A 16,283-nucleotide genomic window follows, 5' to 3' on the forward strand; every position below is an offset into this window, starting at 1 on the left:
AAAACTGTGAGACCTTTTGAAAAACTTTCAAATCGCTACACCGTAGTCTTCATAATGTCTGTGGTCGTCACTAATCTTGGTCGAGGCTCATTTACAGCGATCCCCGTCGTGTAATCCCGACATGGGGTTCCGTCTCAATGCAGCCATCAATCGGTGCCGAATTGTGTGCGTATCTGTAAGAAACTGTCGTAACTGTAAGCGATACGTTCTAAACGTCGCCTTGGTGGGTTTACTTGTCGCGCGGAACGCCTACCTACGCACACCCACGCTCACCTTAAAAAAGATCGCCCGGCGGACAGTTAGAGTAAACGGCCCCTTACATTCAAGTTAGACAATGCCGTTAACCTCGGTGCGATGGAGGTTACATTCAAGTAGACAATGCCGGCCGTCTAGAATACCGCACATTGAGATTGAGACTCCAAACTTGATGCCATTCCTACGATTCAGTTTGGTGAACTCGATTAGCTTAATCTCGTAAGCAAAAACGAGTATTAAAACAATAGACATATTTAATGGCCGCGGATCGCCTTGCTTGGATGTTATGAAATGGGCGTGGCTAGATTAAACTAGCAAAGTGAGCCCCTCCTCCTGCAAAATTCTGAATCTGCGCTGTCCATTCTTCCTTCCGTCCGTCCGTCTGCTCAGTGCCAGTCCGTCTGCATGAAAAGACAGTGACACACATTCAAACGTCTAGATCATGCGCTGATTCGTTCGCACGGCTGGTTCTTCAAGCGACATACGGGATACCAACACTACTCAGCTCGTTGTTCGACCAAGTGTCACGCCCGACAAATGGTGTAGCAATGATGTGGCAGGTTCTAACGCTTTCTGTACTCGGAGCCATCTCTGTCGTGCAGAGTGACCATCACTTTTGCTCTAGCGGCTACAGCCGCGGTCAATACCTTGATGCATCGACGAAGAAATATCTTCTCTGCTGGAAAGTGGATTGGTCTGACAGGTCGATCACGTTCTCAGCCAAAGTCGCCACGACAGGATGGATAGGGCTCGGTTTCTCACCAACAGGCTTCATGCCCAACTCCGATGTGGTCATCGGATGGGTGAAAGACGGTCAAGGATACTTGAAGGTTGGGACAACGCCTTGTTTTTGCATCAGATCTGCTGCTTATAGCTTTGTTTCACAGGATCGTTTTGCAACTGAGAGATTACAGCCACCAATCGACGACATTCAAAATGTCAGACTGTTGTCGTTTAGTGAAGCAGACGGAATGACGACGCTGGAATTCAAACGAGACCTCGAGGCGTGCGAGCCGAAGGACAGAAGCATTGAGGTAATTCCGCGTAATAAAAAAATCTAAATTTATAGACAAGCACAGTCGACCGCGACTTTATAGAGTCGTGTTGAGTGTGCTTTAATTAATTAAAGGAGAACTCCCACGATTTTCAAGTTGAGGTCAAATACAAGTCCCTTCCATAAACCGACAATTCGAAGGAACTTACGTTTTGTGCGCGACATCTTCACGGCAGGAGAAACGTCGAAAGAAAGGGGCGTGTCAGATAAGCGAGGTACATGACGTCATTGGCGCAAAGCCGCACGCGCATACCATCGGGTTAGATACAGTTGCGGACCGAATCGAACGCATACGCGTTGTTCTTTTCTGTCTGGTGTTCGACCTTACAGTTTCGAGCCAGAGCACGTACCTATTCAGCGTGACATCAACGCAGTTGAATACATTGACGGCCATGACAGCAGACAGATCACCGGTGAAGATCTGTCTGATGAGAACGAAAATCGAGTTGGGAACACTGCTTGGTGCAGCTGCAACAGGTGTTCTGTAATGCCTAGCGTAGCTGAGTGCTTGCGCTGCCAGGAAGTGGACGAACTAGGGTATAGGGTGGAAGCTTCAGGATCTGATCTGTAATTATTACGCAGCATGAGAACTTTCTTGCTGTGTGTCTCAATAAAGACGTTCTTCGAACAGCTGTAGTCTTAATGACCGATTGGCGACGAGATCCCATCAAAGAGCCACTAACTTCCAGGCGAGTAGCACGTAGGCGAACTTGGACTGACTTGCCTAGGTAAAATTTTCATGCAGGCTGCTGTGACTAACTGTGTACAGGTAATTTATTTGCTGAGTGCACGAGAGGCTGGGCAAGGGTATCAGACGTGTCAGTCCAGCATGCGTTGTAGGACTCAAAGTGATCCGAACAAAAGCGGCTGTTTTTTTAGATAGGCGGATCCATCAGACTTAACTTTGCTAGCCATGATTCTAGCAAATCTGGCTTCTTGAGAGGAAGCCTGAAGAAGCTGACACCTCTGGCGATGTCGCTGCTGTTGTGGCTACAGCCAGAAGCAATGCAGTGGACCATTTGACGTCGAATAAGCCAGGTAGATAGCACGCCTTGTGCACGACACGTGGAGGGCATGCACCAACAGTGTCATCAACCACGCCTACGCTAACACTCCCTCTTTTTGCGGTGCTTTTCCTACGTTACAGAAGCAATGGAGGAAACTCAAGGTTTTCGAGAGCAGTCAAAATAAAAAAATCTTGTATCTGACCCCAACTCGAAAATCGTGGGAGTTCTCCTTTAACTTAATTCAGAAAGCTGGCAGTACGTGCATACCGGGATGGGATAGGCATGGTCAAGCATTCAAAACCGTTTTTGTTACAAAATGGATCCTCTTTTACTCTAAATATCTCCATAAACTTCCAATGCTAAATAGAAAATGCGATCACGTTGGTTTGCAAGGCGTGCATGATTTACGTAATGGCCGTGGTCTTCATACGCACAGTATTCTTAGCCTACGTATTTATAGAGAAAAGTGTGGCAACCCTGTATATATTATAATGATGAAATTCTTTTCTCCATCACTTACACAGATTGTGGTTGTTCTTTACCTTAGAAATTCACATTAGGTTGGAAGTATTTTTATGCGTTTTTGATACTGTTAACTTAGGAAGGAACCACTCGAGTTATCTTTTCATACAACCCTAATGATCCTGCCTCAGAAACAGCATTAGACAAGCACACATTTGCTCAAAGAATCAGTGTCAATCTGCTGAGCGGAACCGGCAACGTGGAACCCGAGCCTCTAGAGATGGACCACAAAACGTTCGACGTTCTGAATCACAATGTAAGACCATTTAATTTACATCAAATAATATTCTTATTGCAATTATAATCACACTCTGTGTCTTAAAGGTATCTGTGCCTGCTCAGCTTACGACCTACTGGTGCACTCCATACAAGCTGCCTCGACTGCAAAACGAAGCTCATATAATAAGAGTCAGTAAAAGTATTGACTAACATATCTCTTCGTTATTAGTTAACACTGAGTCTAATCTTGGTCTAGTTTGAACCAGTAGTGCAAACAAACCATGAGGAACTAGTGCATCACATCTTAATTTACACCTGCATTGATGTTGTTCCTTACCTCGATATGTCATGGGATTGCGATAATCCACCAGATTCCGTACCGGATTCGGTTCAAAGATGCCGTGAATCGTCAGTGATTGCAGTGTGGTCCGTTGGAGGATCAGTAAGTGGCAAACTTGGAATTGCTTGATCGATGTTCTAAGGTTACCCAAACAGGGTATTACTTTCCCATCGCAAGTGGGACTGCCCTTGAGCGGTCAGACTGGCGCCCAATACGTTCTGATGGAAACTCATTACAACAACGAGCAAAGCAAAGAAGGTATACGACAGTCTATATTTACGAGTGACATTTTATTATATCACACTATTTTCAGACTACGTGGACAGCTCTGGAATACGAATATATTACACTCCAACCAAACGGCGATACGACGGTTCAATGTTAGCATTTGGTCACACAGTAAATCCTTCTCTCTTGCTGCCACCTGGTAAAGACGACATCATAACAGAAACTGTATGCCCTCCAGCCTGCACTCAAGTGGTAAAAGACATAATTCTTGCATCCATGCACGCATATCGAATTCGCAATTTCTTTAATATTATTAACCATTCTAGGGACTTCCTTCAACTGGAGTGAATGTGTTTGGTACAATCTTGCATACACATACCGTTGGTACGTTTTCTCATATCTTGAATCTACATTTCAACTTTAAAAAACTTTCATGTCATGATGTCATTCTGTATATAGGCAAAGGAATTTGGATTGAGCACAGTCGTGGTGGTGTCCAACTTCCCAATATTGACAGCAACTACAATTACGACTTCAACTTTCAGGTTTGATTAAGTAATAATGTATTGCTATGAATTTGCGCACACCATTTCAGTTTTTGCGATGGAAAGAAGCCTCTGTTCTCGTGTCAATTAGAGAGAGCAATATCCACGTTCTGTATTTGCTAAACTTTGTCTTGAACGCTGACACAACTTTATTCGTGTCACAAAAATTGTCGCCAGGTGAAAGGACAGTCGCTTTATACGATTTCAGATCTCGTTTTAGTAACCAATTAATTAACGTGTTTAGAAGTAAAATTTCTTCTATAAATTTGTACTATGCGCCTAGACGATCGTGCATTGTACCTCAGAGGACTCGTGTAGCTGCAGAATCGAGAGTGGAAACACACATAGTTAATGTGGTAATATACGTGCAATGCGCGTTTTTAACCTGAGGACACTTAAATATACGTACCTGTTGTGGACGCATAGACGGACCAACGACTGGACCAATTAATTAAGCTAGGGACGCACAGCAATTGGAATGCAGCGCATGTGCCCGTTGTTAGACCTGGTGTTACTAAGCGTGCCAGATGTCAACAATCCCATTTGCCAGTCAATGTGTCCAGGCCCCTTCTCATGCATGCTCTTCATGTATGTACGTCATTTAGTAGGTGCCAGCTAGTATACATGTGCAGCAACTGTTCCGTAACCTACGCTAGCAGACGAGGATATGGCTGCACTCTAGTTCTTCTTTATTAGTGTTGCAGCTGAACTGTTACAATCCTGGTTCGCATTACCCTATAGTCGTCAATAAATGCTACACTCAAATAGAGCCGTTCTCGAGTAGCAGCCGCATCTTTTGTGCACTTGCTCTGCATGAAAGCCGTCCCCTATTTTAGATAAGCCGCTGCTTGTAACGGATGCGGCCATTATCCAGACTATATATGAGTTGCATCAGGCCATCTGCGATTATATATGTGTATACTCATGTAGTATATCTACGTTTAATAGACTTTTCACCACAACTTGCTACATCACACGAAATGTCTAAAGTTGGAGGAAGAAATACATCAGCAATTGTTTAGGAAAGCGAAAGCGCGAATTGTAACAGAGCTAAATTTAATTGTTGGATGAAAGCATTATCAAGCGCTGTGGATCTGGAAACCATGGGCTTGAAGATAAATAGGACAAAAACGTTTCGAGAAGAAACAAGAGCCAGACACAGTGAGGGAGGGCGTCAAGTGCAACTTGAGGCTTGAAGTGAAGTAGAAGCCGCCTTCGAATAAAAACCGCTTTTGAACAAAAGGCGCCATTGAAAAGAACTGTCTTTGATTAGGTGCAGCATTTAGGCCCGAGGTTTATGCAAACTTAATTATGCTGCTGTTTAAATTGGCGACCGAATATATAGTATACGGTATGCAATGCTTGTCTTTGCTTATGTTGTTCTTGTTTGAAAGCAATCACCGTCGCTTGAATTATAATGTTACTATAGGATTTTGTTCTACTGAGAAATGAAGTCAAGATTTTGCCTGTGAGTGAATTTAATGCCATTTTTGCAGTCGTTAATTGCAGGGCCTGCATGTGGACGCTTATAATAGGGAGACGACGTTCAGGTGTTTTGCGACTACGACACATCAGCTAGAACGCAAGTTACCATTGTGAGAACACTATACTAACCTTCTAATCGTTTCAGATTGTATGCGACCTCTTTACTTGCAGGGTGAAGAAGGCACCTTGGACGAAATGTGTCTGGCTTTTCTTTTAGTGTATCCTCGACCGCAGCTCTCTACCTGCCTGAGCCAAATTGGTGTATCAGTATTGCGCAGTTATATCAACCAGGCGACACTGTAAGATCTATATAAATTATACTTAACTTTTGTTTTTTAATTAACTCAAATAACTCACTTAATAGAAAAGGCTATTATACAGACTTGGTAAACAATTCAGCAAATGATAAAACTCAAGGAAGACAGTTTGAACAAAGCGTTAGAAACATGGACTGGAGCAGTGACGACGCGTACACTCTCTGGGAAAAGGAATTCTGGTCTTCTAAGAGAAGGGATTACTTTTGTATTGACCAATTTCACAACAGCTTATTGGTAAGATAATATATCAGCAGTTGGCATGAACTTTATTGACGAGCAATTAATTCGTGTTTATCTAGGGAGCACCTGCAGAGGTTGGTAACTCTACTTCGTTGCCTGAAATCACTCAGTCCCTGACTGATGCTCCTACAACTGGAACACCTAAACCCTGCACAAGTGTTACAACAGAATCTCCGACCAACTCGTCTCTTTACTTGATTTCTAATCTGTTCCTGGTTGCTGTTTTGTCTTTGGTGGCAAAAATGATAGAATATTAATGAAAGAACGCCTACAAAACGTTGACACGAGAACTGCGGGCTTTGTTGCTTGCCTATATTGTTAACTGTGCTGTTTGCAATTGTTTTATGCCCTTTTTTAGTTGAGTGTTTGCTGGTGGATGGAGTCAAACTCTAGCTTAAAAGTGATTTAGAACGGATTGCGAGATTAGTGTTGGTGGCTTTATAATGTTTAGAATAACTGTCTTTTATTCAATAGAGGCAATTATGTACCGATGCCTCGGTGCATCATTCGCAATCAACTGGCCATTTGAAGTTCAGTAGGATAAACAGACAACTCATGCAGATCACCGCATACTTCTATACTGGGCATGTGCACCAAAATCTCCCCAAAAATGTAATAGTAAAAGCCATGTAAACATGTGTGTGTGTACTACAGGTGCATTTAACTTAAGTATACGGTGAACAGTTCGCACATTTTCTGCTTTCTGCATATGCCTTCCTATCTAAAACATATTAGGTGTTTCACTAGCTTCTACGCAAAATTCGAAAATTAATGGGATTAACGGCCAGACCACCTCGGAATTAGAAAGCAGTTTAGAACGGTTCTAGAGCTTGTACAGTAGTAACTTGTTAATATTAGAGTTTAGTGTATTAAAGTATTAACGCAAACTTGTCTCATGGCAAGCTCTCGAAACCTCTACTTAAAATGCAAAGCATTCAATAGGCATATTTATATATCAATTAAGGCTGAAACTCTACACTCCAACACTAGAGTTGTTGAAAGACCGTAGTCATCGATGTTTGTACGCTATTATATACGAACTTGTGTATACAATATAAACATGCAAATAATATATGTCTAAGCACCTTAACTATCTATTAACCACTATATCTATAGACTAAATCCGGTAAGTATTTCGATGAACAGGGTTATTACCAAGTAAAAATCGGGTCCATCCTTTCAAATTTCACATTTCACTTTTGTCAGCCAGGTTAGCGTCTCACTCGAAGCAGCTACAACGGCGTACGAGAGTGATACCAAGCAATTCGCTCTTGTCCGAGGAATTTCACTGACCCGACAGCTAGAACTGTGCAGAGTCCACCTTGTATCAGTCAACTACTGCCATGCAAATTTGCCTAGTTCTTCCACAACGTCATGTTGTTCGGTCGCGTGAGTACATGTATGTGACGTTTGGGATCTTCTAGTTACCACTTCCACATTCTCCATATTTCTAAAGTAGTTGAACATGTACAACTCTGTTCAACGGCGTGTTGTCGGACTATGTGCATGTAGCGTGTAATAATCACTTCCTTAATTAATTAATTGCATATTTACTACAAACATCTGTCACACATATTCGTCAGTAGTCTCGCGTAGCCAGACCCCTTTCCGCCACGTCATCCTTCCAAGCGAAATGGGATCTGGTGAACAGACTTTGATGTCGCTGTGTGCCGCGTAGCCAGAAATCGGCTATCTAAAGACCGGATTTAGTTTCTTAAATGCTTTCCTAAAGACCAGACTGGTATGCAAGCAGTGCAATTCTATTTCATTAGCTTCTCTTGTTTCGCAGAGAACAACTTGAAGACTACAGCTAGAGTCATTGCTGTTTGTGAAATCTGTATGTTTATAGCAGCAATTAAATGCGGCCGCGGGAACGTTGACGTCGGCAGGCTCGACGTCGTACGTCTAGCGTTGTGCGCTTGTGTCACAACGGCGACTGAATGCGAACGCACTCAATGGATGCAAACGTACTCAATGCTGTTTGCTGTTTTGACTTCTAAAGCGACCGCGGACAGTCCAGATTCAGCGATATCTGCTACTGGCCATGAGCTTGGAGCTGACGTCATTAAAACAAGATGAGCCGTCTTTCTGTGTTTGGGTAATCATCTAATGTGTTTTGTGCATTGCTTTACATCGAGTACGTTCGCATTCAGTCTTCGTTGTGACAAACGCTAAGTACGACGTCGATCATGGCAGATTGCGTAGGAGATGGAAGCCTAGAGCCTGCTGACATCAACGTTCCCGCAGCCGCGTTTACTAATTAATTGTTGCTGCAGACGTGCAGATTTCACAAACAGCAACGACTCTAGCTGTAGTCTTCGAGTTGTTCTCTACGGAACAAGAGCATCTAATGAGATAAGATTGCACTGCTTGCATACCAGTCTGGTCTTTAGTGAAGCATTTAAGAAACCACATCCGGTCTTCAGATAGCCGATTTCTGGCTACGCGGCACACAGCGACATGAAAGCCTGTTCACCAGACTCCATTTCGCTCGGAAGGATGACGCGGCGGAAAGGGGTCTGGCTACGCGAGACTAATCCGGCAGCTGCCGGTCAAAGTATGGAATACGGGGCTGCGCATGCTTGTCATTTTCATCTTCAACCACATGCATGTAGCTGTGCTTACGCACAGCTAGTAGCAACACAGATTGCAGCGAGACAAACAACCACTTCATCTAGTCATCATCATCATGCATGCAGTCAGTAGACGCGACGCGATTATAGTACTGTCTATGGCTTTGTCATGGCTTGATAACTACCCAAAGCCGGATTTCCGGGCTAAGGGTATAGTAATCGTTCGATGATCGACCGACCGACTGTATTTATACTCGATTAGTGCAGATGCAAATGAAGCTGTTCCGACCACTAGAAGAGTAGCGGTGTCATTACTGACTAATAGACAAACGTGATGTCATCACGAGGCTCCACTTGTCTTTGTTTGGTGTTGCTGCTACGAGAATTCGGCCATCAGGCATCCGTCCTGTACATGGTGTTTGTTCCTTTACTTTACGGCTTTATCACATAGAAACAATGCATATACAGTCTAAATTTGCACGTGTATGTTTTCCCACCAACAACCAGGCGTCTAGCGAGGGAAGGTGTAGCTATACCTGACTTGTAACATTTTGCTTGTTCCTCGGTGTTTCTGCATAGAGGTTCTGCAGTCTGACAGCTTGAATTTTCGGTGTACGTGGCTGAGCGGCTGTGATGTTGTTGCAAAACTTACAACAGAACTGTGGCGCTTGACGGGAATTTGAGAATGTTAATGAACGTGCATTGTTCATGCCAGGATCTGTTTGTCGGAAGACGCGGCTGACCTGCGTCTCTCTATTCATTTTTGTTACGGTATCCAAAGTCAAAGCGACAGACGCCTAATCTACATGTGCACGTGCATGTTTGCCACATTTGTCTATTGTTTGGCTTTAGTGGCTCTGGAATCACCTCATTACAACAACCAAAATTGCGTCTAGACGGATGTGGTAGACGTAATAACCACCAAGTGAGGGAATTTTCAAAGGTGTCAAATGCTTGAGCGTTTGTGCCTCTTGCCTTACAGGTCTTAGCGCCATGTGATGTGCATGTACACCAGCCGAGGGTGTAGTACTGTAGTGTCGTGTAGCCTCGAACTTCCAGACCAGAGAGCGCGCAAAACGCGCGAACTCTAGTCTGGACTACAACAATACTAAAATGATTTCGAAAGTATTTTTCAAAAGCGGTGCGAAATGGTAGTCTAACAGCGTAGGATCGTTTACCTAGATCAACATATCATTTGTAAATGCCATGAGATCTCACGAACGAAGAAGAAACGTATGCCGTGTTTGCGGTCGTAGCTTGGTGTACGGCATGAAGCGACGACTCTTTGATTTTTGGGCAGACTGTTAGCTAGTCTAACCTCTCGACTAGCGAGACTACCGCTCCACCAGTTGTGAAAGGTGATGGTCTAGCGACGCTGATGTGTTACCGCAAGCTTGAAAAGATCGAAGAACTGAAGCTGAAACTAAAACTAAGATATGTGCGTACACTAGTGTCTTCACCACGGCTCTGGCGTGCACTTAGTCTCTTGCACAGCCCCTCTTAACCGCACACTTTTCCGCTTCTCGCGAGCGCGTTAACAGGTGCTTTGCACAGCACCCTTTTCCGCTCCTCGCGCGCACGTTAAGAGAGGCTGTGTAAGAGACTAGCGTGCACTTAGTCGCCCACGCGGATTTCACACGCGCAATCAGCGTTAGGGCACTTAGCTTAACCAATTAATGATAGAACAATTAGAATTTACAACCGACATTCCGGTTCTAAGACGCTGATTGGCTTAAAAGGCTTTTTCCGAAATCATTTAGGATATTGTTCGCGCGCTGCGCGCTCTCTGGCCTGGACGTTCGAGGCTATGAAAGTGCTTGTCTATTCATTAGACAAGCTTTCTCCATGCTAGTCGTTCTATTCATTAGATAAGCTTTTTCCATACTGGTCGTTTTACCCTTGAGGTTGACATCTGTAAGATTAGTTGGTGGAAAACATGTTACAAAAGTAGAGCAAAACAAGCAGTTCACCACCAATTTTCCAGCTCACAAGAATGTAAAAGTCTCTTTGTGCAGCTTTTCTAGGCGTCTCATTGATTGTGCCGCTTCTCTAACTAGAAGTCTGGTTGTTGCCTAGTAGCAGCTATCAAACAGAGGTGGAGCCTCATGATGTCACCACGTTCGTCTATTGGTCGGTAATGACACCACTTCTCGTCTATTGGTCGGAATAGCTTCATTTGCATCTGCGCTAATCGACTATATATACGGTCGTTCGTTTGGCCATCGAACGATTACTATACCCTTAGCCCAGAAATCCGGGCCTCAGGTAATGATGTTTAAATATACAAATACGTTGGAACGACATGACCCATCCTATTCTAGCTATAGAGTAGATGTAATCACCTTAACCCTTCCGCTACCTGTAATGCCAACACATGACACTAACGCTATCACCTGTTTACAAGAATTTACTAATAAAACTAATTACCTAGCGCGCACGTAACTACAGTTGATTACCTGTATTATTCGCAAGTGTAGCCACATTATACATGCAAAAATTATAATACATACACAGTTGAAAAGCCTGTTAATTGCGCTTTCGAATGATACAAGTCTCGTAGCTATTGATGATTGTTTTGATACGTTCATATCAACTTCCTGTCTACGCTACACTAATTGAGTCGCCGCTGTCTTCATCATCGAGAAGATCTGCTTTCTGGTGCATCGCATCGTCGTCTGGAGAGCTAATACACATATAGAATATTGTAAAACGGTTTGAATGATTGTTCTAGACTGCATTCTCTAACCAAACATACGGGTACATAGCCATAGCAACAGACAACGTGCCGTTACTATGGGCATAACTCAAATTCTCCCCAACAGCTAACGGCCAAACCTAGAAAACAGTTACTAAAACTCTTACTGAAAAGATATCGTGAAAAACGAAACGTTTAGATACCCAAATGATATACCTACTGCGTGGCGCGTCATTGTCTTCACAAACGGAATATCTCACTCGTTCTCCATCGCATCGGCCTCAAATGATGCATACGAAGCAAAAACACGTATGAAACGTCTGAATACGTTGTTTTTGCCTCCAAAGTCTTGGAAAAATCACAACGCAGAACAAAGTTGGACCAGAGCGCATGGACCGTGTCGGCAAAAATTGTGACGAAGCCGCATGCGCCGCTAAATTTGGCCCGTATGCATAAGCACGCCCAAAGGGTGTGTCTAACGGTTAAAAATATTTTTTGGGCTACCGAAGCATAGGAAAATGGCTAAAGCCACGTAGTCAGTAATGGCCATAGTGTGACGTCGTCATCAAAACATGCGATAATCATATCTGGCGAATGCGATCATGTAGACGGCTCAAAGTAGCCTCATTCGAAAGAGAATTTATTAGCAATTCTTTTGAACTATAGTTTGTCGAGCGAAAGCAGAGCTCCATGTCGGAAAGACGGCGAACGTAACGGACACCACGGTACTAAACGGAGGCGGAGTAAAGGTAATTATTATTAGCACGTGATCAAACTTGACAAAACGTAGGATAGTACCCGCTACTGACAGGGATTTGTATTCCCTAGAACACATTAGACAGCTAATTAGTTCTCAATGACGTCTCCAGAGTCACAAGCGAACTCAATTCAGAGCCTTAAGAGACATCCTCACATACTTTTGTCAGTAGCATTTCTATAGTTGTTCTAGAATGCCATCACAAGCTTGTAAATGAGTGTTTACATTGTGTTTAGCAGACGTTAGAATGCACTCGTGTCTCCACCTCCTCACGTGCGTTCCGCAGGTATCATTTACATCTTTGTAAATGCCCAAGATCTGGTAATTTTCCCACACTGCTGCACCTATTGTTGGAATTCACTTTGGCCGTTCCGATATGTAGGGTTAGCGTTGGGTTTGGCTGGGGTTAGCGGTTGTCAAAACATTCCAGTTTATTCACATTGCGTATCACAACAATGAATCAAAGAAGATTGCTCTACTTTGTGTTGGTCTCGCAGTTTTTTCTTGAGCAAATCGAATCTGCAGTACGACTTGAGGAATTCTGTAGTGAAAAACGTTGTCGCATCCGTAGGATTCTTGCAGCTGTTGCTGTTCTGTCACACACATGTGCTCCCTACACCTGGAGAAGACATTCAAGAACGGAAGTGGTCGAAATACATTTCAATTCTTGCGCGGAAATTGAGTAGCGTAGCTTGAGTACATGACACAATCAGTTGCAATCTGCTAGAGTTCACACACCTATTATGACTAATTAGAGGAAGCTCAACATGTGAGAGCACGCCATGCGCATGATAGCACAGCAGGATGTTATGATTAATTAGTGCAAACACGGGTTTGCTAACGTACGCCTTCGTTACTCTAACTATAGAAAATTCGGAAACTTGCGGTTTCGAATGATACCAAGATCGTCACTGTCGCCCAGAAGTTATTATAGATTTTCAAAGAGCAAAGTCAACGCAAACAGAGAGTAGCTCTTCTACAGCTTCAGAAAGGTGGGCAAATACGTACAGCTTGCGTTGGTACAGCACACCAACATTGAAAGAAAACAACTGGAGGATGAAAGGAAGTTGGTTCAAGACATTCCACGTGACAATGAGAATACCAATCAGACTAATCTTAACTCGAGGCTTTGTGACGAACGATCCTCTCCAGCATACGAAAGCGCGAGAAGAGGTTCTGGTACGATCGTCGTTGTTAGAAGCCAAAGTTACAAGCGAAGGTTGTTAATTGGATATGTCGATGTGTGTTTCAGATCTGACAGTCCACTTCCGTTAGTTTACAGTGCTGATTTCCTCACAGAACCAGCGAAACCTGTCTAGACAACGTACTGTATAACTCGTCTAAACTAGAACAGAATGGATCGCAATCAGATCCAATCGGTATAGCGAGCGTCCACACTGCACTTTGAAACTATACATCTCCATCTTTTTTTGGTATCACGCGTGACTGATGGGCGATGTGTACGTGTGGGTTCTTTACTTGTAGATAACGTTATTACAGCGACGTAAGGTGAGCAACAACAAAGATGAGTAGGGTAGGGCTAGAAGGCATGTATAGTATATTGTGTACGTCTAATTACTACTGCATGGTGCAGAGTTGTGGTAACACATCCTTGCGGTTAGTATAAGGTGGCATGGCAGACCGCTATTTAGCATTAACTGTTCTGATTACTGCACTTATACGTTTTTATTGTTGTCTTCGCTGGACAGAGTATTTAGAAACTGGCCGTCTAAACTGAGGACCCGGGAACAGTGCCTCGGCTACACTCGCTGTGTGTGTGTGTGTGTGTGTGTGTGTGTGTGTGTGTGTGTGTGTGTGTGTGTGTGTGTGTGTGTGTGTCTGTGTCTGTGTCTGTGTCTGTGTCTGTGTCTGTGTCTGTGTCTGTGTCTGTGTCTGTGTCTGTGTCTGTGTCTGTGTGTCTGTGTCTGTCTGTCTGTCTGTCAAATTTTCATATATTTTTATACATCAAAGCTAATACAGGTGAAACTAAAGTAACAGCTAATGAACAACAAGTGTCACAACTACAATTACAATTACACAAATAACAATTAGCATTAAAAAGCTCCCCTACGGAGCCTACAAACCGAAATTTAGTTTACTGAATTGAAAGTTGAACAACATCTAAACTCTGGTCAGTATTCTGTCCATATGTTACTCTGATCATCTTTCTAGCCAACACCGAGGCATTGCAACGCTGAAGTTGTACTGACAAGCGTCTTCTCCAATGTGTTTTAAAATCTGAGGGATTGTTTCTTCCTTCTTCATCTCTATATAGTTTGGAAAGTTTATTGAGGAACGTTGATGCTTCTTCTCCCCACCCACCAAAGTGCTCGAAAACTAGTGGAATAAGGGTAGGAGTGTACCCTCCAGGCAACTGCTCTTGAGAATATTTGCTATGTTTGATGTCTTCTCTTCTTCTTGCTGCAGCTCCATCCGTAGTTGCTGCACTTCGCAGAATGTCCTGGCTCCAGGGGTGAGCAAGGGCCACATCAAGCTCGACATTTCCCCCACATGTTGAGTCAAACACAACAATGTCTGCTCTATTGTTGGATGTTGTATATCTATCTTTTGGTTCAATTTGATGCTGTCATTGTAGACTGCTCATGCATTCAGACCAGCACAAAACAACAGAATTGTGAGACCAAACTGGGCCTCCACCCATTTTGCATGTTAGTAAATGGTACCCTTCAACATCTAGTGACTTTCCACATTCACATTTAGTGGCCCAAGGTGGTAAAGACAAAGGTAGACCCAATCTGAGAGAAGCCGCCAAGACAAAATTGCCAGATGAAAGTGCAAACTTCTCTGAAGATGGAATGGAATCTAACCATGCTCCTGCTCCTTTACCTCTAATTGAACGCAATCGTGCTGCATCTCGGTTAGAACCAGTATCAATCAACTGATCTGCTTTCGATTGTACAAATTCTGTTGTTAGACGATGTTGCAACTTTTTTGTGTTAGGCAACAAATCCGACAACGTTGAAATATCTTTGAGATGGTGTTCTAAAGTTAGCCCAATATCACTCGCATGATTAGATGATGTCACTAAAGAGTTGACTTGATCTTGAAGAGCAGGAAAGCGATCAGGCAATAGCTTAAGAGAATGTGCCCAGCTGGCAACAAAAGCAAAGGGTGCCACTTCGTTTAGGGAAGTCATACCAAAACCTCCTAGTCTTACTGGCAATGTTGCTTGCTTCCACATATTTCCAGTGATGTCAACATTTCCTAGCAAACAAGAGAAGGTAGATTTTGTTTGCTTGTCGTGGATAGTAGCTGCCTGTGCCAGTGTTTCTGGACACGTTCCTCTTGCTAAGTGATTTAGCCGTGTGGTAAGAAGCAACATGGATGCTTGCACATTATCCAAGTCGACAAGCTGTCTACAAAGATCATTCCCTTTTTCTGCAATAGTGGAACATGCTCGTGCAACATATTCACGTTTCCCAATTGGTGTTCCTAGTATCACAATGCCTTCACTCGAAACAGGTATGGTATATTCAGAAGAGAAGGTGTCTTCTTTGTCGTATGAACAGTATATTTCACATTTTGTTTCCAGTATTTCCAATCCTATTTTGAAAAATTCAGGTTGAAGAGTGGAAAAAGCATCAAGGACATGTTTTGCTGGTCCAACTAAGAAAACATCATCAAGATAAGCTAGCACTCTTATTGCTTGGAAATTGCTTTGCAAATCAACCAGGGTTTGTTGTATGCCTAAAGAAAACAGAACTGGTCCTAGAGGATCTCCCTGATGGATGCCTTCTTGAGATGACAAAATAACAGGGACGTTGTTCTGTAGGAAGACCAGAGGACCAAACCCAGAATACATTTGCATGACATGATTTGTCAAGATAGGAAAAGATTTCATCACTTGTTGCAGCAAATGGGAGCGGTGGATTGAATTAAAGGCATTTTTAGCATCAGTCTTCAGAACAATCCAGTCATTGTTGGCTTCTAGTAGAAGCTGGATATGGTGTAAAAGAAGATCTGTTCCTCCCTCTGTTGACACTCCATGCTGCAGAGGAGAAAAGAAATTCGAAAATTCACTTTTC

At 43.3% G+C, this 16,283-nt stretch overlaps 1 protein-coding gene and 1 long non-coding RNA gene across 2 annotated transcripts; one reads left to right on the top strand and one right to left on the bottom strand.

Annotated features, from left to right (window-relative positions):
* The first annotated feature begins 764 nt into the window (after positions 1–764).
* On the top strand, positions 765–6,725 carry LOC134190836 (DBH-like monooxygenase protein 1 homolog). Its single transcript, XM_062659359.1, has 14 exons — positions 765–1,085; positions 1,143–1,289; positions 2,918–3,094; positions 3,163–3,246; positions 3,314–3,499; positions 3,553–3,655; positions 3,711–3,877; positions 3,952–4,009; positions 4,085–4,170; positions 5,600–5,638; positions 5,706–5,765; positions 5,827–5,954; positions 6,020–6,206; positions 6,272–6,725. Exons 1-14 carry the CDS (start codon positions 804–806, stop codon positions 6,467–6,469), a joined length of 1,902 nt encoding a protein of 633 aa, XP_062515343.1. The 5' UTR covers positions 765–803; the 3' UTR covers positions 6,470–6,725.
* A 4,458-nt stretch (positions 6,726–11,183) lies between these two features.
* Positions 11,184–11,856, bottom strand: LOC134191674 (uncharacterized). The gene is made up of 3 exons (XR_009971833.1): positions 11,697–11,856; positions 11,532–11,620; positions 11,184–11,468 (listed from the first exon to the last, which is right to left on the bottom strand). It is a non-coding gene; the product is annotated as an uncharacterized LOC134191674 (long non-coding RNA).
* Positions 11,857–16,283: the final 4,427 nt, after the last annotated feature.

This window comes from Corticium candelabrum, chromosome 15 (assembly GCF_963422355.1).
Source record: "Corticium candelabrum chromosome 15, ooCorCand1.1, whole genome shotgun sequence".
NCBI classification, from domain to species: Eukaryota; Metazoa; Porifera; class Homoscleromorpha; order Homosclerophorida; family Plakinidae; genus Corticium; species Corticium candelabrum.